The sequence below is a fragment of the Mastigoproctus giganteus genome, chromosome 7 (genome assembly GCF_048544385.1).
Source record: "Mastigoproctus giganteus isolate SK-2022 chromosome 7, ASM4854438v1, whole genome shotgun sequence".
NCBI lineage: Eukaryota > Metazoa > Arthropoda > Arachnida > Uropygi > Thelyphonidae > Mastigoproctus > Mastigoproctus giganteus.
This window is the reverse complement of record NC_143581.1, coordinates 2,696,006-2,720,743: the sequence shown is the minus strand read 5'-3', so window position 1 is coordinate 2,720,743 and position 24,738 is coordinate 2,696,006. Positions and strand designations below refer to the sequence as shown.

Genomic DNA, 24,738 nt, shown 5'->3' with positions numbered 1-24,738 from the left:
TCATCTTTGCTTTTTCGAGCAAAATAATTCCATACATTTGATTTCATCTTAGACATATTAAGAGTAATAAATATTAATTAGTAGGAATTTATATCTCCGACAATTTTAAATAAAAATATTGAAGATAACACAATACTATGAGTCACTCCCGCAAGCACTGAATGAAGGTCTAAACGAGGCAAGTTTCAAAATTTTCACGAGAGAAATTTTTTTTATTTATTTACTCGCAATTTTTTTTTCCCCAATTAAATCTATTGTATTTTCAAAATTACATAAAAGCTAAATTTGGTGAAGCTGCTTTTTGGAGAACATTTGATCACAAATTTAATAGGAATAAAGAAGAAAAAACTTTTTACGATTGAAATTTGATGCAATATTCAGCGAATCTGTTCCTAGTGGGTAACCATCAATAAGGTGCGTTCCATAACTTGCCTGGCGAACAAGATAGATGGAACGGAGAAATGTTGAGCATTTTCTTTTACGCTATCGGTCCGACTCAGTCGTAAATGAGTACACCTGCATCGTGCCATGATACAGGTGGGAAGATAAAAGGTACCGCTCCTAGATTTGGGCCACTTGCCCATGAGATTCGTACCTAAACATAAAATAAAATAAAAAACATGTTTAAAACATAAAGCAGTTGAACGATCCAGACAAACGAACAAACAAAAGAAAATGTGCGCAACAAAAAACTATATTCGAGGGCTAACTAAAAAAATATTCGAATCCGGTTTTAGAAGCTCGGTTTCAGTTTTAACAACTCAATATGAAAACCGGGTTTAACCGGTTTATAAAACCGGTTTGCAAGCCCTAATTGTAACCACTGATAATTGTTAAAAATATATTTCAACAGATAAATCTTAAGTAAAATTGGTGTGAATTTCAAAGGGAAGTTTTCTGAACTCAGTTTACCGGCACTGCGTCATCGAAAATGCATTGGCGGTAGTCTTTAGGCCTAATCTGATATTGACCATATAAGACACAGGGTGATTTTCCCGAGTATTTCTTCGCGAAAAAAACCGCGTCTTACAAGCCGGAAAATACGGTAATTGTGAAGTCAGATATGAAGTTTTCTGAGCAATGCAGACAGGCTGCCAGGGCAGGTCATGGGGTTTTGTCAATGATATATAGGAATTTTGCTAGCAGGGAAAAGGACCTGATTGTCCCTCTGTATAAAGCAATAGCCAGGCCACGCCTTGAGTACTGTGTACAGGTGAGGCCTCATTTTAGGAAGGATGTAGATTTGCTTGAGCGTGTACAGAGAAGGGCAACAAGATTGGTAAGGGGAATGAAGGGATCCTCTTACCAAGAGAGGTTAAGTTCTGCAAATTGCAGCGGCCAGAGACTAGGCACCTGCGAGGTGATCTGATTGAGGTGTATAAGGCCTTGAATAGGTTGGGCACGCTAATTCTGATGGAAGTCTTCCACTTGTTCAGATTACGAACCTAAGGGGGCATAAATTCAAATTGAGGAAAGACAGATGTAGAATGGATGTGCGGAAATTTGCCTTTAGCCAGCGGGTGGTCAATTGCTGGAACAAACTACCATCTGTTGTTGAGGAAGTTGATAGGTTAAATAAATTTAAGGAGGAACTGGACAAACATTTAGAGGGAATTGTTGCGTAATTTTTCTTTTTTTGGCTGATGCTGCAAAAGCTCATATGCTTGCTTTCTTGCATTACTTGCTCATATGCCACTATTACTTGCCATTCACTTTTTAGATGATCTCTGAAGTCTTTTGGTCTCAGGTGCCCTGAAAGCTTTTCATAATGCACAGACCTGATATAACATTACACTGCACAGAATTCATAAATTTTATAATGCTAGAGTTTTGTTATCATTATTCCATCAGTAACGTTTAATGAGTAATTTTCAATCAATTCATTAACATGTTTAGTTCAGTTCAGGGAAATGATTTGTGCTTCATTTTTATTATGGCAAATCTGAACTGAAAGTATCTAATTAATATGGATCAATAAATTCCTGATCACCTCAAAAAAAAAAAAAAAAAAAAAAATGTTTAGCCAGTATAGGTTGGAATATAAGCAGGATGTGAAAAACATTACACAAGTTGGTTGGTTTGGGAATTTTTTGGCACATTTTTTACTTTGGTTATAGAATGCACCAATTACTAAAGGCCAAAAGATAGGAGGCCAGAGTTAATGTATTAAAAAAAAGGGGGGAAAATACTCATTCATACAACTATATCCACTCTAATACTCTTCCCACCTTCAGAAGGTACTGGTTTAGTTTTTCGTCACACCATCAACTATGTTCCAGGGATTGAAAATATACTGATCAAACAAATTTGCTGACATGCAGCCCATGCCAATTCATGTGTGTTGTGTACATTATATCTGTACAAGTGTGTTCAATGGTCAATTCCAAAGTTGTGCAGGCTGAAAAGCACAAAATACAGGGGAAATTCTCCTCCTGTCCAACTGATATTGGCTAACTATGGCTCTGAATGAAGAGCCCTTTAGGAATTCCTCAAGTCTCTCCAAACAAATGACAAGTGGTGAATCCACCTATACTGCTATGTACACTGTGATCAACAGGTTGTTGATCACAGCATTTTATTCACATTTCTTAATTCAGTACAAATGGTTAGGTTACAGCTGTTGCTGAGAATCCCAACTCATTACAAAAAAGTGAAGTCAAAACCATTTTTAATTCTCTTATTGTCTAGTAATGTTGTCCTGTTGCATTCACTGCCACAGGTGTACCATATGGTAATTCCCATTCAAGTATATACCTTTAAAAAATATTGTCCCAGTGACTCTAGAAGAGGAAGTCCAAGCTTTGTGAGCAAGCCAATTGTGTTGCAATTTCCACATGTTCACCCTGAAAAGTGCTGGTTGCATCACATATGGTTGTCAAGACTTAAATGTAATGATCATCTATCAGTTGTAACCTACCTATATGCTCACATGGTAAATGGGACATTTTCTAGGAGTCAAATGGAGAAAGTGCATGTAGAGCCAGTCTGTATGATGAGAAAGCACAATTAGTAGGAACTAATCAGATAACCATTGAAGAGATCAGCCATATACTGATGTCAAACTGCTGTTAGCATCATAATCCTTTAGGTGAGCATATAATTTCATTGAGGCTATCTAGCATGAAAATAAAAGCAGGCTAGATAGCAGAACACTTCCAAGTTGAATAAAGCAAGTCATTATTTGTTTAAGCTTACTGAGAAAAATTTTTCAAGATATCTTCCCCTCTGTTCCACCAAGCATATGATTACAATCAGCAAATATATTCACTTATATCCACTTAAGGTGTGAATATTATGATATTTCTTTTCTAAAATTTACTTTGTCAACAAACAGAACTCTAGTCAGAAACTAAGTTATTGCAGTAAAAAGCACCAACCAGCTAAAAGCACCAACGGCCACAACTTTTGCACATGGATGGGCTCCATCTGTTCTTGAAGAAGGTTCACAATGTATAAGACGAGGACACCTCAATGTATGTACTTCCTCCTAGCAACTGAGAATAATTTGGAAGTTTCTCTATCACCCGCCACATCTGCAGTGCATATAGACAGTCACAACTAACAGTTTCTGAAATAGCAGCTCTCGCTCACATATGAGGTGTGATCAAAGAGTTCAGGGACCAACTTTGTTTTTTTTTTTAAATTGCAGCATTGTAGTAAGTTGTGAATTGTTGCAACATGTTTGCTGATTCATCTAGACAGTCACATATGAATCACCTGTTTATCTGCAGCCAGTATGAATAAGCATGCATTGAATAAGATGTTTCGTGTATTTCACTGCATTTAAAAATGAATGATTTCACTGAGCAATGAATTTGCATCAAATTTTGTTTCAAATTAGAGAAAGGTGCAACAAAAACCCAAAAAATGTTAAAAACAGTTTTTGGAGAAGATGCCACATATTGTTTGAAGACTTTGCAGCAGTTTGCAAAGTTTAAAGAGTGGCACTTGTTTCTGCTGAAGACAATTTGCACTGTGCCCAACTCAAACTTCAAAACCCAATTATTTAATTTCTTGTATTTTTGATCATACCAAGTGTGACTGACTTTAGCATTAGTAATGCCATATGATGCAAGAAAGCAAGCTTATACAGCATCAGCCAAAAAAAAAAAAAAAAAACACTTCCCATTTCACCTAGCCATTTGCTCCAAAAATCTGCCAGTTTTTCCTTGAATCTATTTAAACTATCAATTTCACACGACAGATGAAAGTTTGTTCCATTAATTAACCACTCACTGGCTAAATTCAAATTTCCATACATCTATTCTGCAACTGTCTTTCCTCAATTTGAATCTATGCCCCCTCAAGTGCGTGATCTGAGCAAGAGGAAGAATCCCATCGACACTGAACTTGCTCAAACTATTTAAAGCCTTATACATCTCAATCAGATCACCTCACAGGTGCCTAGTCTCCAGATGCTGCATTTGTAGAACTTAAGCCTTTCTTGGTAAGAGCACCCCTTTGTTCCCCCTCATCAATCTCGTTGCCCTTCTCTGTACTCATTCCTGTGGCTCTATATCCTTCCAAAAATGGGGCCTCCAGGACTGTATGCAGTACTCAAGGTGTGGCTTGACCATTGCCTTATACAAGAGGATAAGGCAATGGTCAGGTCACATCTTGACATTTAGCTGTCCACAAAGTTGACATCGAAATTTATATTTCTCATGGAGCATGTCAATCAATTTTAACAAAAGATTTAAGAATACAATGCATTTCAGCCAAATTTGTGCCTTGCACCCTCACTAATAATCACAGAGAGCAGTGAGTCCTTGCATGTCGGGATATTCATGCAAGAACTACATTTTATTACTTAAATCATTACCAATGATGAACAGTGAGTATATGACTGTAACTCAGAAACAAAGGTTCATTCTTATGATGGAATATGCAATCTTCTCCAGGAGCAAAAATAAATAAAATAAAATAAAACAATCTTAAGCAAATGTGAAGATCATACTCATTGCAGTTTTTTTACTCACAGGACATTGTTCATTATAAATTTGTCCTGAGTGATCAAACACTAGAATAGTACAAAGCAGTTCTACAGCAATTGCAAGATGCCATTTGGTGATAATGTCTCAAAAAGTAAGACTAAGAAAATTCATACTTGCTTCATTAACCCACCCCAGGGGCTCACATCTGGTGAGTATGGGCTTGGCACACCCAGGGTCCTGCTATCATCATTCTTCTCCTTCTTGGCGATTCCCTTCTCTCTCTCTCTCTCTCTCTCTCTCTCTCTCTCTCTCTCTCTCTCTCTCTCTCTCTCTCTCTCTCTCTCACAGGGTAACTCGGGAATTTTTTTTTTGGCTGGTGCAGCATAAGCCTCAGGGTTCCTTGCACCACATAGCTAATAATAATAATGACAATGCAATAGATCCAAATAAATTTGAAGGGGAAAAAAGCATATAAAAGCCAAATTACGGACCAAATCACCAGAACTACCATAAGAACTGAACTTTTAATTTAATTCAGAAATGTATAGTATGTAAAAAATTTAATACAATAATATAATGTAAAATCTAAGAAAATAGTTTTGACAGTTCTGATGAACAGATATATAAATCAACCCATCTATACATTTCTATTTTAATTTATTTAAAGCCAATTTAATATTAAAGTGAATTGTTACCTTCTATTAAATAAATATAACTCTCTAATTAATTCCATTAATTTGAATACTTTGAAAATATGTATTTAATTGTATGCTGTTTTTACCAAATATTTGTACACCCTCCTAGCCTGCTGGCTGTTCAGGGCAGGGGGGGGAGAACCTTTGGTGTGCAAAAATGGATGATGATAATAATAATAATAATGCAATTGCAGATTTGATGCTTTCCATTTCTTGAGAAATGATCATTGTGGTTCTCCTCCACTTGCCATAGTGAGTAGACTTAGTAACCTGTGATTTTTTTTTTCTTTTTGTTTCCAAGTTTAAAGTCCCGTTGAATGATCACAGATTTGTGATTTGCAACAACCGAGGAAATTATTCCAAATGTGACACAAGAACTATTAGCACTTCTAAAAGAAGCTTGTCAGAACTGCTTCCAGAAGTTGCAGAATTGTTGGAATCAGTATATAGAGTGAGAAGGAGATTACTTTGAAGAGATTCACCCGAATAGCTGACAAGCTTCATTTTCCAAATGAAGTAGAAGCGTAACATCTATGAAACAGAAAGTGAAGATATAAAAGATTTGTAAAAGTTGGGTCATTTTGTCCCCTAGCTGCAAAACCTTATATTTCAAAGCATTAAACTCTGGTTGCTATTTTTCAGACCATTTTGTGCAACCAATTTAAGTCATACTGAAGTAAAATGGGCTGATTCTGGTCGTTAAACTCCCTTTAAATCATCAGCAAACTTTGACAACTTCCTCTGCCCTCCCTCATTCATGTCATTAAGGAAGATAAGAAACAGAAGCAGTCCTAATAATGATCACTGAAAGACTCTGCTGCAGTGCTCAACTCTGAGGAATATCCATTTATGATTTGCTTTCGTAAAGGCAGACAGTATTTAAATTCTATACAGTGGGACCAACTGATGATGTTACCAACAGCAAATTCAAAATGGGAAGCATTCAAAGAACTTATCTTGGAAGCTACTAGGCTTCCAACTAAGAAATATTGTTCAAAGTTTAGGCCTAAATGGATGTCAGATGAACTAATGAGACATATGGCAGAGAAGAAAAATGCATGGGATACATACAAATTAATGGGTGACATGGAAGCCTATGATAGATATAAGCTGGTCTTGATAGATATAACAAAGGAGATTAGGCAGGCAAAGGCAGATTATGAGAAATCCTTGGCAAAGGATGCAAAGAAAAACAGAAAAGAGTTCTTTACCTATGTAAACTCTAGAAGGAAAGGGATTAATCAGATTGGTCCACTGGATATTGATGGTTCAACAGTTGAGGATCCTGCTCAGGTGGCTAACAAACTAAATGAGTATTTTGCATCTACATTCACACATGAGGAGTTATTCAGGAAGGGGAATGCCAGAGGTGAAGTAAACTCTGGCAGTGAGCTAGATGATTTTGTAATAACTGAGAGGAAAGTGGAGGAGATAAACGTAAAAATGGCACCCGGGGTGGATGGGATCTATCCAGTTATATTAAAGGAGGCAGCAAAGGAAGTAAGCAAACCCTTAGCCATAATTATGAGAGCTTCTTTGGACTCAGGGGAGGTACCGATAGACTGGAGATGTGCAAATGTGACCCCAATTCACAAAGGAGGATCAAAGGCTGACACAAGTAATTATAGACCTGTGAGTTTAACTTCTGTTCCAGGAAAATTAATGGAGGTACTGGTTAAAGAAGCACTGCAGGATTATCTAGACAAGACTTCAGTTATAACTCGGACACAGCATGGTTTTGTTAAGGGAAAGTCTTGCCTGACCAATTTGATTGGATACTATGATGCAGTCACAAAAGAACTTGATGCTTTTTGATACTGGATACTGGAAAGTTTTTGATACTGGATACTGGAAGGTTTTTGATACTGTTGCACATGGAAGACTGCTGCACAAATTGGAGCAGTGTGGCACTGGAGGCAAATTGCTGCTATGGATAAAGGGATGGTTGAGGGGGAGAAGACAGAGTGGTAATCAATGGACACTGCTCATCGTGGACTAAAGTTATTAGTGGAGTCCATCAGGGTTCAGTGTTGGGTCCATTGTTGTTTTCTGTATTTATAAATGATATTGATGATGGTATATCAAGCTTAATGTCCAAGTATGCAGACGATACAAAGGTTGGCAGGGTTGTTAAGGACACTACTGACGCTATGCTGCTGCAACAGGATCTGGAAAGGTTGAGCAGATGGGCTGAGAGGTGGCAAATGAAGTTTAACATTGACAAATGTAAAGTACTACATATGGGAAACAGTAACCCCACAGCAACATATTAACTCTATGGTACTACACTGACAGTGGTAGAGAATGAAAAGAACTTGGGGGTAATTGTGCAGGCAGACATGAAGTTCTTTGAGCAGTGCAGATGGGGCTGCAAGAGTAGCTCATGGTGTCTTGTCAATGATATACAGGAATTTTTCTACCAGGGATAAGGAGGTGATTATTCCCTTATATAAGGCAATGGTTAGGCCACACCTTGAGTACTGTATACAGGTCTGGAGGCCTCATTTCAAGAAGGATGTAGAGCTGCTGGAACAAGTACAGAGAAGGGCAACAAGATTAGTGAATGGAACAAAGGGTTGCTCTTACGAAGAAAGGCTTAAGTTTTGCAAATTACAGCGTCTGGAGACTAGGCACCGGCAAGATGATCTGATAGAGATGTATAAAGCCTTGAATGGTTTGAGCATGCTCAATGCTGATGGGATTCTTCCTCTTGCTCAGAATAATCACCTGAGAGGGCATAAATTCAAATTGAGGAAAGACACATGTGCGAAAATTTGCCTTTAGCCAACGGGTAGTTGGTTGGTGGAACAGACTTCCATCCCTTGTTGTGGAAGTTGATAGCCTAAATAAATTTAAGGCTCAGCTGGACAGGTATTTCGAACGAACGGAGGGGTGAAATGGGAGTGGTTTTTTTTTTTTTTTTTTGGCTGATGCTGCATAAGCTTGCTTTATTTCATCATATGCCTCTACTAATGCTAATGCTAATGATCATTGGCTGTCTCCAATCTTTTAGCCAGCCCTTGAGAGAGGGAAGGATCTTACCATTAATCCAAATTTTCTACGGTTCACATAATAATCTTTTATAAGGAACAATACTAAAAGCTTAAATGAAGGTAAATAATGTCAAAGTTGTTCGTGCATCCAACTGTTTCATGACTTCATCATAATAATTAACTAGACCAGTCAGGCAAGACTTCTCCTTCATGAATTCATGCTGTGATCAAGGATACTATTTTTACTGAGATGGCCTGTATGGTATCTTTAACCACAGACTTCATGATCATTCCTAATACTGGCATCAAACTTACTGGTCAGTAGTTTCCCATCACATCTTTTGAACCTTTTTTTGTGGATGGGAGTCTATGGTTAAGGCTTCTCCAGTCAGGGGAAGGCACCCAAGTGTCTAATGATCTCATTAATATTCTTATCAGGATGATGAACTCACATTCAGTTTTTTTTTAGTTTAGTAAGATGTATACCATCCACTCCTGTACCCTTGCCTTCACTCAGAATTAGTAGTTTCTCCTACAACTCTTCTCTGAGATAGATATATCACTTAATTTTCAGCAGCCTGACTCCTCATGATTAGAATAGTCTTTCAACTGTAAAGATCGTTATAAAGTACATATTCAGATCAACCAACACTTCTGCTATGCTTTCTACAACTTTTCCACTTCAATCAAGTAGGGGTACACAAAACAATGTCTCCATTTTTAGCTCTCTTTTCTGGAGATTTTTCATACTTTGCTTATCCCCTGTCTTTCACCCATATTCTTATTCCCTAAGGATTTGCTCTACCCACATTCCTAGCACAATTCAGTCTGACTGTATGAACTCACTCTCTGAAAGAAATTTCTCCTTCTTATGTATTCTAATTGCACTTCTCTATTGGCACTTTGATTATTATTAATATCATGGATCATACTCTAACTGAACTGTACTCAACTGTATTATACCCAACTTTATGGCAGTTTATTATTCCCTTCTTCTATCTATCACTTGTTAAATGATTTAGCTAGCAGTTTGTTACTAATTTTAATTTGTTTATTGAGATACATAATTTTAAAAGTTTAGCAAAAATTGACATAATTTACAAATATACTTCAATGTGACTTAACTGCTATTCAGACTTACATCCTTGTTTGTGAGTGAATGGATCAGTGTAAAGATGCTGAATACGTCCTGTATTAAAAGAACTGGAACGGCGTATGACACCATGAACTTCGTATCCTTTCTCCAGAAGAAACTCTGCTAAATATGAACCATCCTGAAATATTGAAGGAGTGGTATACATACACTACGTTATTAAAAATATTGGGATATCATAGAATAATCACATGATATATAAAATATTAACAATTCTAATGATGTAGAGGATATTACAATAACAAATGGGAATAAGCTGAACTGTAGAATGCAATATATTCAGTTTCATGAGAAATACCATGTAGGGTGTAGTTCAGTTGGTTCAAATTCAGACAAGTAGTTGGGACAAAATCCATCTTAGTGCCCCTACTGGAGTTAGATGGATTTTGAAGATTCTGAAGTTCCACAAACAATCGTGTAGAACTGTATAGAAGTGGAAGATGAAAGGAGATTTAAAAGCTGAATTACAGAAAAGCCACAACATATTTGATAGAAAGAGGCAACTGAATGGTCAAACATGTTGCCAAATAAGATCACCACTATAGTTACAGCAAAATCACTCAGAAGGTCCAGGAGAGATTAAAAGCATGATCCTTACATTGCATTGAAATGATTTGTATGGACAAGCATTGGCAGAAAAACTGACAATCACAAACGTCAATGCTCGATAACAATTACAATAGTACAATGACAATGGATATAAATTATTCTTTGGTTTTTGAAACAAAACAACTCAATCTATGAGGTATCACTGTACTGTGGCTCTAAAAATCAGATGTATTCTATAGTCAAGTCGCTTGTTTCACTGGATTAAAAAAAAAAAACCATTTCTTGAACTGGGAGGAGGGCAAGGAACCCTTGCCCAAGAAAAACTCAAAATGTGCAAAAACAAATCAACAAAAACTCTTCCTGGCTTGACAGGATGCAATCCCAGGCCTTTTAAATGGTGTAAAGAACAGCGATCATAACTATTGTACAATGTACAAAGGAAAATGTCATGGTGTGAAGATGCATTTAGTGGCATGGCACTGAACTACTGATTTTTGTAGATGATATGATGAATGAATGCCTTTTCATTATATTCTAGACAATTCTAACCATTCAACATGAATGCAATTTTAAGAGACAAATGTTTCAGCATGATAATGCTTCCAGCTATGAAGCAGGATGTGTAATGAGCTAGTGTGAAGAGAGCAACATGCTACCATCAAAATAATACAGGTCACTGTTGAAAAAGAGCTGTGAATTAGGATTGAATTTGAAAGTGTCTGCAATTCTGCCCAGGCAGGACAGGAGGGAGTATATGATGAAAGCCTTGTCGTTCAATTCGGCCCTGCAGAGATTGTGCAAGGCTCAAAGGGCAGAATTCTTCTCAGCCTGATCTATGCTTGTTAACAGGAGTGACTGGTTCTACATGAATGGGATACGCTTAAATATAAAGCGGGCAAGAATATTTGCTGATGCTATCGAGGCACTGTTAGGTGGGTCGGAAAACTTCTAGCTTGGGGGGGGGTACACGGACTAATAGATTAAAAGTAGCCGCTGGCAGAGGTGAAACTGATTCTTGCACTGCTTCTATTGGAATGAGCAGCAGCTTGGAAAACAAGATGCAGGGGATTTCAGAGACTGCAGGAAATCATTGCGGTACAAGAAAACACATGGGCTGTATTAGGGTAGCTAAGAATAGGAACAGGCGCATGTATACTTGTGTGTACACCAGTACTAGGAGTTCAGTATATAAATTTGACAAACTTCAGGTGTTGGTCAAAACATCAAAGGCAGATATTGTTGGGATATCAGAGACTTGGTTTCATACAGATATAAGGAGTGCAGAAATGGAATTTGAGGAGTACAATGTGTACAGGAAGGATAGACAGGATAGGAAGGGAGGAGGGGTTATTCTATTAGTTAAGAAACACATAAAAAAAATTCAAGGAAGTACAGCCAGTTGACATGGCTGGACAGTGCAGTTTCAAGTCAGTTTGGTGTGACATAAGCACTGAGAAATCAAAATTGAGAGTAGGAGTGTGTTATAGGCTTAATGACTATGATGAGTATAATAAACAACTGTACAGGGAGACAAGAGTAGGCCAGTAAATCAGAGAGTCTTATAATGGGAGATTTTAATTTCCCAGATATTGACTGGAATTTGTGGTTTGGTCACTCACACACTAGCAAGGGTTTTGTGGATTTATTGGATGATTGTTTTCTACAGCAGCATGTTCGGAAGGCAACTAGATGGAGTAATACTCTTGATCTGATTATCAGTAGTGATTCTTCATGCATTAAGAATCTGCAGATAAAGGAACCACTAGGTGACAGTGATCACGTGCTGAAATGGGATTTACTCAAAGAGGTAACTACCATCAGGGGTAAAGGTGACTACGGTGATCTGAGACACTACTAAAAATTCTATTCGGTGGGACCAACTGATGATGTTATCAACAGCAAATTCAAAATGGGAAGCATTCAAAGAATTAATCTTGGAAGCTAACAGGCTTTTCATACCAACTAAAAAATATTGTTCAAGGTTTAGGCCTAAATGGAAGTCTGATAAACTAATGAAACATATGGCAGAGAGGAAAATGCATGGGATAAATATAAATAAATGGGTGACCTGAAAGCCTATGATAGATATAAGTTGGTCTGTAACCAAGTCACAAAGGAGGTTAGGCAGGCAAAGGCAGATTACGAGAAATCTTTGGCAAAGGATGCAAAGAGTTCTTTACTTATATAAACTCTAGAAGGAAGGGGATGAATCAGATTGGTCCACTGGATATCGATGGTTCAACTGTTCATGATCCTGCTCAGGTAGCTAACAACCTAAATGAGTATTTTGCATCTACACTCACACATGAGGAGTTATTCGGGGAGGAGAAATGCCAGAGGTGAATTAAACTCTGGCAGTGAGCTAGATAATTTTGTAATAACTGAGAGCAAAGTGGAGAAGAAATTGTTGAATATAAACATAAGAAAGGCACCTGGGGTGGGGTTGATGGGATCTATCCAGTTATATTAAAGGAGGCAGCAACGGAAGTAAGCAAACCCTTAGTCATAATTACGAAAACTTCCTTGGACTCAGGGGAGGAACCCGTGGACTGGGGATGTGCAAATGTGACCCCAATTCAAAAAGGAGGATAAAAGGGCGACACAAGTAATTAAACCCTTGTTAGTTTAACCTCTGTTCCAGGGAAATTAATGGAGGCACTGGTTAAAGAAGCAGTGCAGGATCATCTAGACAAGACTTCAGTTATAGCTCCGGACACAGCATGGTTTTGTTAAGAGGAAGTCTTGTCTGACCAGAGTTACAGGAGGTCTTGTCAGGCAATTAGTTAGTACACCAGACCAAACCTATTGGTAACTGTCTAGGAGGCTTCCATATCAGCTAGTGTATAATCTTGCTACCTCTACTCTGTCAGATAGTGGCTGGATGGAATCCGAGTAGTGTGTATGTGGGGGGAATTTTCGAGGCCACGTTATGTCAAGGATCTGGGAATATTCTTACCATGTGTATGCCATAGACAAAAATTTCACTACTTCATACAGTTGGCGCCTCCGTAGCCAGGTGGGAAGGAGCAGCAGTGCATAGCACACGCTTCTTGATTAGACCGGGGTTCGAGCCCGTCACTACCAAATACGGAGGATGCGGAAAGGTCAGGGAATAACCACTGCATATCCCGGAGCAATATGGCCTTAGTTGCTAATGCTCCTAAAAACCAAATAACAAACATAACAAACTTCTTATAGCATATCCCACCCACTTTTGTTTACTATTGAATACACCATGAATTGTCAAACTAATAGAGAAAGCTTATCTGCGAAAAGACCTAAACCTCCCAAACACTTCCTAATTCATTTCACAAATATACGTGGTCTCAATTCTAATCTCAACGATGTCCATTTCCACTTGCAGTCTGCCAAACCCCACGTACTTTTTCTGACAGAATCTCAGTTATCGGTTGATTCAACTACTGCTCATCTCAGTTGCCCAAATTATTCGCTGTATTATTCCTTTCGCCTCAGAGGTGTTACTTGTGCATATATCCGTTCCAATATTCCTTGTTAGAGACTTGGTAATTTGGAATCTCCTCTTTTCAATCTTCTCTGGCTTAAAATCTCTCTACCTCATTCTGTCAAATTCATCTACTGTCTCTACCATTTTCCCAAATCCACTAATCACTTGGAGCTCTTTGACTTCCTCTCTTTGCAACTTGACTTTCTCCAGTCCAATTTTCCTAACGCTGAGGTAATATTCCTTGCTGATTTTAATGTTCACAACTCCAGCTAGCTCCGTTTTCTAGTCACATCGACCCAGCTGGTCGAGATGCTGAGGCTTTTGCAATTACTAATGACTTTGCACAGATTGTTCATTTACCTACAAGAATACCGGACAATCCTAACCATACAGCCAACACGCTTGATCTTTTTCTCACAAACAACCCTTCTAAGTACAAAGTCGAAGTGAGAGTTCCTTTAGGCACCTCAGATCAAACTTGGTGATTGTCTCTTCTCAAATTGAGCCTTTATCTCATGGCTATTCCCAACCTCGGATTGTTTGGCATTACAAGAATGCAAAATGGGATGAACTGCGAGATTTCTTTTCTTCTTTTCCTTGGTCGGATTACTGTTTCAAAACTTCTGATGTCAACGTTTGCTCAGATCGTTCCAGTAAAATTATTCTTGCAGGAATGGAATCCTTTATCCCACACTCCACTCTAAAATCTCGTTCTTTATCTAAACCTTGGTTTTCCAATAAATGTGCTAAGGCTGTCCAAGAGAAGAACATTGCATATCGTAATTGGCTTGTTTCTAATTCTTCAGTTTCATTTTCTGCCTACACCAAAGCTCGCAACAATTGTAAAGCAGTTATTAATGAGTCCAAACTAGAGTTTGAACAGGCAAACAGTAGAAAACTTGCTTCCTGCCCTAATGGTAGCCAAGCATTCTGGTCACTTGTCAAAGCTATTGGCCGCAACTTTTTCCCATTTCTGCACCCACCTCTGTCCAAACCAGATGGGTCTGTTGTCACTTCAGCCAAGGATAAAGCTGAACTACTAGCATCCCATTTTTCTTCCAACTCATGTATTAATGATCTTGGTAAAACACCTCCCACCATTACCAACAAGTTCCATTCAATGCCTCCTGTGGTCTTCCGTCAAAAGGATGTCAGAAGGATTTTGACGAATCTTGATGCTCAGAAAGCTCCAGGTCCTGATGATATTTCTCCACTTGTTCTCCAAACTTGTGCTCCTGAACTTACTCCTGTTCTTTGCCACCCTTTTTTACTTTCTTATTCCAAAGGTGTTTTTCCTTCTGCTTGGAAATTTGCTCATATTCAGCCAGTTCCTAAAAAGGGTGATGAATCCCTCCCATCCAATTGTCATCCCATTGCAATTTCTTCTACTCTTTCTAAAGTAATGGAGAAATCAATTAACCGCCAACTCTTAAACTACCTAGAAACCTTCCGTCTGATCAACGATCGCCAGTACGGATTCCGTCAGTGTCGATCCACTGGTGATATTCTGGCTTATGTCACCCATTTATGGACTAATTCAATGGAAAAGTTCGGTGAAACACAAGCAGTTGCTCTTGACAACTCAAAGGCTTTCGATCGTATTTGGCATAAAGGTCTTCTAAACAAGCTTCCATCTTATGGTTTGTCAACTGTTTTTTATTATTATTATTATTAGCCATATGGAGCAAGGAAGCCTGAGGCTTATGCTGCACCAGCCAAAAAAAAAAAAAAAAATTTCCCTATTACCCTGAGAGAGAGAGAGAGAAGTGGAAAGGAATCACCAAGAAAGAGAAGAATGATGATATCCAGCTCAGGACCCTGGGTGTGCCAAGCCCATACTCACCAGATGTGAGCCCCTGGGGGTATTGTAATTGTTATCCATTTTTCTCTCTGATCGCTCACTGAGGGTGATGGTAGATGGCTCTCTGTCTTCTAACTTCTCCACTAATGCCGGTGTCCCCCAATATTCAGTTTTTTCCCCCACTCTTTTCCTCTTGTATATTAATGACCTTCTTCCATTGACTGGAAATCCTATCCATAGTTTTGTCGATGATAGCACATTGCATTCCACTTTCCATTTTGAGAAACCTTGCCCTGCTCAATCAGCTTCAACTTCTCGAAAATCTGCTACCAATTCCTTAAATGCCTATCTCCAGGTAATTCTCCAGTGGGGCAAAGACAACTTCGTTAATTTCAATCCTTCTAAAACTGAGCCTTGTCTTATATCTTGCAAAAAGGATTCTTCTGCTCCTATGCTTATCTTTGATGACACTCCGATTTCTAGGCAAAATGATATATCTCTTTTGGGGATTACCCTGATTTCTAATCTCTCTTGGCACAAGCACATTACAAATATTGCTTTCTCTGCATCTAAAAAACTTGGTTTTCTCTTTCGCTCTCGGCGTTACTTTTCTTCCAAACAGCTGTTCACTCTGTACAAATCGCAAATCCACTCTACCATGGAATATTGTTCCCACATCACATCTGGGGTGGTGCCCCCAAAACCTCTCTCAGGCTTGTTGATTCTGTTCAGAAGAGGGCAGTTAGGTTAATTAATGATTCATCTCTAACAGAGTCTCTGCATTCGCTTTCTCATAAACGTACTGTTTCTGCTGCATGCCTCTTCTACTGATATTTCCATGAACACTGTTCTTCTGAATTGGCTTCTATAATTCCCGCTCTCTCTCTTTCAAAACAGTCCGAACACATGCCACCATCAGCCAACATCTATTTACTGTCCAACTTCAAACTCACAGAACCAACTTTTCATCTTCCTTGTTTATTCATTCAACTGCCGTTTTCTGGAACAACCTTCCTTCCTAGGTATTTCCTGAAAATTACAGTCTACAGAAGTTCAAGTCCAATGTCAACAAATATCTTCTTTCGTCTTCTCAACTTCCAACCCAAGCATGTTACTAAGTACTATAGGTTCTAATACCTATAGTACTTAGTACCATAGGTATTAGAGTTTTTGGGGTTTACATAAAAAAAAAAAATTCTGTTATTTTCTTAGTACATCTTTCATCATATCTTCGAGCTATGTGTCCTGCCCAAGACATTTTAGTTCTTTAGTTTTGATAAGAATGTCCTTTACTTCAGTTTGCTGCCTAATCCATGTGTTTCTCTTCATATCTAACAATCTGATTCCTAATATAATTTGTTTCATTCTTTGCTGTGTAGTTCTCAGCTTCTCTTCCATTCTTTTGGTGATTGCCTAAGTTTCACTTCCATAAGTCATGGTCGGGAGTATACACTGGTTCATTATTTTATGTTTCAGACAAATTGAGATATTGCTCCTCAGTATGTGACTATATACTGAGTGCTATCCATCCAAAATTTATTCTTCTCTTGACTTCCAGCCATTTATCATTATTACAGTTAATGACTTGTCCTAGATAAGTATATGAATCCACCTTTTCAATTACTGCTCCTTCAATGATTATATCCCTTTCTGTGACATACTTGTTTATCATTACTTTTGTTTTAGCCATATTCATCTTTAGTCTGAAATCCTTACTAATTCTAAATAACTGATTAAGATTTTCCCTCTAATTCTTTGCAGTCATGGCTTATGATCACAATGTCATCTGCAAATCATAAATGGTTTAGGTACTTTCCATTCATTTTGACTCCTTTCTGCGACCAGTCCAATCTTCTGAAAGCTTCCTCAAGGGCAGCAGTAAACAACTTCAGAGATATTGTCTCTCCTTGTCGAACTCCTTTCTCAATTTTAAATTTGCTACTGTCTTTGTCTAGTCTAATAAAAGAGGTAGCATTCTCATATATTTTCTTCAAAATCATAATATATGGGGTATCTATGCCTTGTCTTTCCAGTGCCTGAAACATTGCCTTATGCTGTATGGAGTCAAATGCCTTTTCATAATCCACAAATGCCAGGCATAACGGTGTTTTATTCATTTGCTTTCTCCAACTCCATGTGATATTATGTGAAGGTGATCCATAGTTGAGAATCCTGTCCTAAAGCCAGCTTGCTCTTTCGGTTGATTCTCATCAAGTATTCTTTCTAATCTGTTCGTAATGACCCTTGTGAACAACTTGTAGATGTGAGATAACAAGCTAATTAGTCTATAATTTCCAATTTCTGATTTATCTCCTTTCTTATGCAGCAAAACTATTATTGCACTATTCCACTCCTTAGGCATCACCCTTTTTCTAATGCATTTTGTGAAGAGTCTTGCCAGTTTTTGTGTTATGTCTCTTCCTCCCAAATTTAACAAGTCTACAGTAACTTCATCTTCCCCAGGGCGTTCTGATTTTTCATTTTCTTGAATGCATGTTCTACTACTACATCATCAGGAAAGGATATCGGGAATGTAGTATGTGTTACTAATTTGTGATCCATCTTCCTCTCACTGCTGGCATCCTTGTATAATTTTCTATAGTAGTCTTCTGCCATTTAAATTATGCCTTCTCTGCTATTTGTTTTTTTTTTTTTGGTAGTTCTTGGCGCATAGGCTTCTGTGGCCATAATGCACCTCCCAAGGTTTTTGCAGTACTTTGATCCAAGCCCGAGGCGGGAATCGAACCCGCAACCTTTGGGTTGCCAGGTAGGCTGCTATTTGTAAGAACGCCATCGCTATTCTTCAGTTTCAGTATCATTTGTCTTTCTGTATTCCTGCTCATGGCTGCTGATTTAAGTCCTTTGTTTTCCCTTAATGCTTCTACTTTTCTTGTGTTAAATCATCTTATGTCTTCTCTCAGTCTCTTTCTGACGGCTTTGCATAACTCAGTATACTCAAATTTATCCTTGTCGGTGTTTATCTTGCTCTTCATTTGTCGTCTTCGGTTTGCCATGACAAGTGTTTTTTTGACTTATTTTTTCTTCTTTGGATTTCTTTTTACCTATAAGTTTCTTGGGCTTTGTATCACTTTCAGAAAGTTGTAGTATTCGTTGTCAATATCTTGCTCCTGAGAAGTCTGCAGAAGCTCAAACTTGTTCTTAAATTCCATACTGCTTTTTTCTCCTCTTCTGGTATCTCAAAGAGCTTCGTATTATTTACTTGAATCAGTTGTTTCCTTTCTTTTCTTACATCTATATCAAGTGTGCATCTTACCATCCTGTGATCACTTCCAACATTTACCATGTTCAGGACGGTAACATCATTCACAATATATCTTCTTTTAGTGAGGATGAAGTCGATTTCATTAGTTGTTAATCCATTTGAGCTCTTCCATGTCCACTTTTCTTGAAAAACGTATTCATCACTGACATTCCTCGAGATTCTGCATATTCCACAAGTCTTTCACCAATTCCAAAATTTCCTATAGTTCCCCTTTCTGTGCTGTTTTGTCTCTTTCCAACCTTAGCATTGAAGTCACCCATAATAATAGTGTAGTGTGTTTTCTGCTCACATAGAAGACTCTCAATTTCGGTGTACATTCCTTCAACCTCTTCATCATCATGGCTCGATGTTGGTGCATAAATCATTAAAACCTTTAGCTTGTACCGCTTATAAATCCTGAGTAATAGTCTTGACACCCTTGGTGATGTACTTTTGAATTCCAAAATGTTGTTTTTAATATCTTTATGGTCCAGAAAGCCAACTCCACCTTCACTCCTTTTACTGTTTCCATTGGTGTACAGAAGATTTCCACATGATAAACTTATAAGTGATTCATTTCTTCTTCTTGTTTCAGCCAAAAATATGATATTCCAATTATGATATACCAAATATGATATATGGTATAATTAAAATATGGTATAATTATGATATACCAAATGTGATATTCCAGTAAACACATGGGTTATGTTAGGGTAGCTAAGAATAGAAACAGGTGCATGTATACTTGCGTGTACCCAATGCTAGGAGTTTAGTAAATAAATTTGATGAATTTGAGGCAGATATTGTTGGGATTTCAGAGACGTGGTGTCACACAGATATAAGGAATGCAGAACTGGAATTTGAGGAGTACAACGTCTACAGAAAGGATAGACAGGATAGGAAGGGAGGAGGGGTTATGCTATTAGTTAAGAAACACATAAAATCCAAGGAAGTGAAGCCAGTCGACATCGCTGGACAGTGTAGTGTCGAGTCAGTTTGGTGTGACATAAGCATTGGGAGATCAAAATTGAGAGGAGTGTGCTATAGGCCTAATGACTCTGATGAGTATACTTTACAGGGAAATAGAGTGGGCCAGTAAATCAGGGAGTCTTACAATGGGGGATTTTAAACAACAATCTCTCTCTCTCTCTCTCTCTCTCTCTCTGCACCAATGAGTAATCCAGTTACCTTAAGACCACCAACGACATTTCAAACAAAGTCAGGGTACATTATGATAACAGGATATATTTTCATGTTTCTTTCAAGCCAATAACATGGGGTAGAGGAACTGATGAAATGGAGTTCCACAATCAGCAAAACTGATTTTAAATTTAATTTTGAAGCATTAATAAATATATGCCATTCATTAGGATTGTATTCTATGCCCAATTCATTCAGAAGGCCACTAATATCTTTACAGAAACACAAAAGATATTCTAAAAACACTTTGTGAAAATACTGAAATACTCTAAATACTATTTTCGATATACTGCAATTTTAGATCCTGCTTTAAGTAACTTCGACCATTGTAACCTAGAACTAAGGAATTCTGCTTGTTCTTTTGATAAGTTTAAATCACAAACTAAGTCATTCAACTATTCTTGCAAAGTCAGCAAATGAAGAATCCTTTTTATGTTCATCACTTCTTCCCTTATCCCATGATTCTGGGGTATCAGGTATTAGCAGGGCTTCATTATGTGCAACAGGTCTTATTGTAGATGACATGTTAGGATATTTGATGCTGCTTGCTTTTGCTGGACATTGCTAATACTTGTCATGCAGAAGGAGCAATCATCAATGTGATTGCACAGTTTTTGCTACACACGGATGGCAAAAGGTATAGTCTTAATTTTTCCAATTAGATTTGTAATGCAGGTAATACCACATATGTGGAGCTCAAATTTTGTCCTGAACACTGATCTTGCAACCAAACTACAAAGGATATGCATGTTTAGTGACAGTGTGGATTTGTAGGTTTTCTTCCTCTGAGGTTTTGTTGTATAACTGTCTTTCTGTTACTGAAAGAGAGAAGTGGGAAGCAGTCAGACAAGTTGAACATGTTAACCCTCCAATATTACTCTACGAACACATACAATAATTTTTATTTGCAGGCAATACAACAGACTGATGTCATATCTACTTTCCTAAATTGTGGTGAGATACACATTATTGTTAGACACAAAAACTGTATATGCAGAAACTGTGATGTGATGTGATGTGACATTTTAAGTATTTCTGAATTCTACACATAAAAATTGAATGAAAACAGTTAATATATTAGTGGATATAAAGATTATGTTGGCTAGTATTATTAAAGGGGGGTAGACAGGTGATGTGGTAGTGTTTTTTTGTTGTTTATTTTATTTCATTTTTGATGATGCTGTATAACCTTGCTTCCTTGCATCACTTGCCAATACTAATATATTCGGGTCGATGACTACTAAGTACATATGAATTTTTAATCCCAAACGAAGGCAATCATATATTCACAGAAAAATATAAATGAACTGATCGCAGCACATAAATTATAAACGCACTGGTGAGCAAAACTTACCTGCCCTGTAATACCTGTTATGAAGGCAACTTTTCGATCGCCGCAGTTATTAACATCCGAGGCAGCCATATCTGAAATCAAATACAGTAAAAACAGTCCACGTAAACACTTATTTCAGTTTCCTCTACGTGCTATACCGATAGTGTTTTAATGAATAAAGACACGTTCGTAATACTACAAACACCTGCATCACACACAATTATCTTGATTGATTGACCGGCTTGTTTTCAAACTGTGCACGTACATGTTGATACGACATCCACGCCACTAGAAGGCGTGTAGTTTGTTAACGTCTCCTAACCGAGAAAATTTACAGTAACTACTGTCAATTTTCTCGATTTTCACTATCTACTTAACCTTCTTGGTCTAGTCCCCTGTTTCAGTGTAAATCAACATCCGCTAGAAGTAAAATCGGAATCCACTTCACTTAAAGCAGACGGAAAGTAGCAGCATGAATGATCAGTACGATCAACAGCACACGAGCGCTTACGCATCTGTGTATGAGGTTGTACCCTCGATTTCAAAAGGAATAAGGAACAGTCCTCGTGGTAACACAGTTGGTAGAATCGCCGTCCTCTCAATACCGGGTGGAAAGACCTGAATTCGAGTCCTGTCGATGACGGGAAGAATTTATATGGGTCCTTTTCACAACGTGGCTGAGTTAGTCGGTCTCAGACTTTTCGTCCAGCAAATAGAAAATCGACCTCAGAACACACGTAATTTACAGACAATATATAAAAAGCAATATGGTCTTCGTCTCTGATGCTCCTAAAACCTTACTACAATGAACAAGGAATATGCACAAAAACGCAAATACATTTATAAATACAAGCAAATAAAAATAATCGCATGAACCAAGTGTTTTCGGAAACCTCAATATTTTGTTTTAATCGTTCGCACTAATATAGAAAACACCGGAAACCTTATCCAATATGCATTTTCGCTGACTAATCTTTCTGGATTGCTATATACATGTAGTAAGAAGTGTTGAAAATCTATGTTTTAGTTTATAACTGTACCTAAAGTTCCCATTCTCTTATGATATAAGGACCGGATTAGGCCACATGCACACAAATTGTTTTCTAATTATTTTTCAGAGAAGGGACTCGTATGTTCCACATTACTAGCCCCTACACACACCAACACATGACATGGCAATTATACACTCAGTAATCACTAAACTAAACTACCGCCACCCCCAATCAGTAATGGACTATGCTGCATATCTAGCAGTATAAAAAGCCAAGCAGCTTCATACGCTAGAGCCAGGGCCGCTGAAACCATATTTGCCGCCAGTAAGCGAAATCAAATTTTTCCACCTCGAAACATTTAGATTGAAAAATAAAATAAGATGTAAATAATTATTATTCATTTATTTCCCCGGGGGCTCACATCTGGTGAGTATGGGCTTGGCACACCCAGGGTCCTGAGCTGGATATCATCATTCTTCTCTTTCTTGGTGATCCCCTTCTACTTTTGTCTCTCTCTCTCTCTCTCTCTCTCTCTCTCTCTCTCTCTCTCTCTCTCTCTCTCTCTCTCTCTCTCTCTCTCTCTCAGGGTAACTCGGGAGCTTTTTTTTTTTTTTTTCCTGGTGCAGCATAAGCCTCAGGCTTCCTTGCATCATATGGCTATTAATAATAATAATAATAATAATAATAATATTTAAAAAGAAAAGAATTACAACTTATATCACATATAAGATAATGAAACAACAAACAAAAATAACAAAATCATTTTGAAATTCTGGAAATAAACTTTAAATTCAAAATCACAGTAATCGTACTCTATCACAATAATAAAATAAAAGGAAAATTATAACGCTAAAAAAATACAGTACAGTATATACAAATTTATGTTTTCTTGTTTTAAGAAATTCTAATTTATTGATTATTTCATTTATGTTTATTTGTTCGAAAAGATCATTTTCTATTGAAATTATTGCCAAATTAGAGATCTGTTGTTGACACATTGTCGATTGTAAATAATTTTCGATTAATTTTAATTTTTAAAAACTCCTTTCACCCGTGGCAACTGAAACTGGTAAAGTTAGAAAAATTCTTAATGCAACTGCTCCATTTGGAAAAGTATATGTAAAATCAAATCGTTTTTAAAAATATATCGTAACACTTAAAATGGAGTAATATTGTCTTTAATATAAATTTAATTTTAATTATTCGAATAATCCTAAACCATCCATATCAGACTCATTACAATCAATGTCACTTAATTTAATATGTAAATATTTCTACATGTTTTGCAACCTTTCAGTTAACGAGAAAATTGTTTTGTCCATACTTTGAAAGGAAAAATTAATGTTGAAAATTTGTTTGGCATTGATGCCAATGATAGTAGCCATATTATTAGCCGAAACGAGAATTTTTTGGAACGCTTCATCTGTTCTATTTTCCTTAAAATATTCCGTAATATTTTGTAGACATTCAAAAGCTTCATGTATATCAAAATTCCTTTTTTGCAGCATTTTACTTACTGGATTAATTTTATTTAAAATATCATGCCAAATTATAATTGAATAAGGAAACATAAGATGTTATTTTTAAGACTATTGAATTAGCATGATTGCTTGTATCCATATTTATTTTCGTCTTCGGTGATTTCAAATAAAGCATCGTAAATTTCTTCTATTGGGTTTCTCAGCGGTTTTGGCCTCTATTTTACTTTCCCATTGGGTGTCAGACAACCAAAGGTTGAGGTGTTAAATTAGTTATATATTTTTGAAATACGTTCCAACGATGGGTTGATGATTATAAAAAAAAAAAACAATTCCTGAACAATTCCGAAAAAAATCAACTATTTCAAAGGAAGTTTCAGTGGCGTAGTCTACAAGATTTAGGATGTGAGCGGCACATGGAATGAAAAATGCCACGTAAATTGTGAATATTTAGATTTAATCAATGAGTAGATTTGATATACTGTCTATTCAAACAATTCCTGTCTGTTAGAATAACGCAGGACAAAATCCAAGGAAATGTTCGCTTATTTCAACATTCATAGTGCTTATTCTAAATACAAATCTATCTAAGTATCACAGTCATCTGTTGAACATGCATTACATCGGACGTTGTATCCAAAATCATAGCAAAATATCTAGTCATTTCTAGTATTTTATATCTATAATAATTTGTGAAATTATTTCAATAATTTCATTTTGGATTTGATCCCCCAAAATAATGCCGATATTTTTCGATTCAGATTTCTGAATACGGCGAATATGTTCTGCCATAACTGAATCAAATTGAGCAATTGTTTCAGTAAGATGTTACTGAACATTTGTAAAATCTTAGAAGTTTTAAAAAGTTGCCATTGTAATTTT

General features: G+C 37.2%; 1 protein-coding gene across 1 annotated transcript in view; it reads right to left on the bottom strand.

Moving 5' to 3' along the window:
* The window catches only part of Gmd (GDP-mannose 4,6 dehydratase), an 86,227-nt gene extending 64,588 nt beyond the window's left edge, over window positions 1-21,639 (bottom strand). The window contains exons 1-2 of the mRNA XM_090378607.1: window positions 21,408-21,639; window positions 9,764-9,896 (exon numbers count right to left, since the gene is read on the bottom strand). Of these exons, the coding sequence (XP_090234733.1) occupies window positions 9,764-9,896; window positions 21,408-21,476 (202 nt within the window). The 5' untranslated portion in view covers window positions 21,477-21,639. The remainder of the gene's footprint in view (window positions 1-9,763; window positions 9,897-21,407) is intronic.
* Between the last annotated feature and the right edge of the window lie 3,099 nt (window positions 21,640-24,738).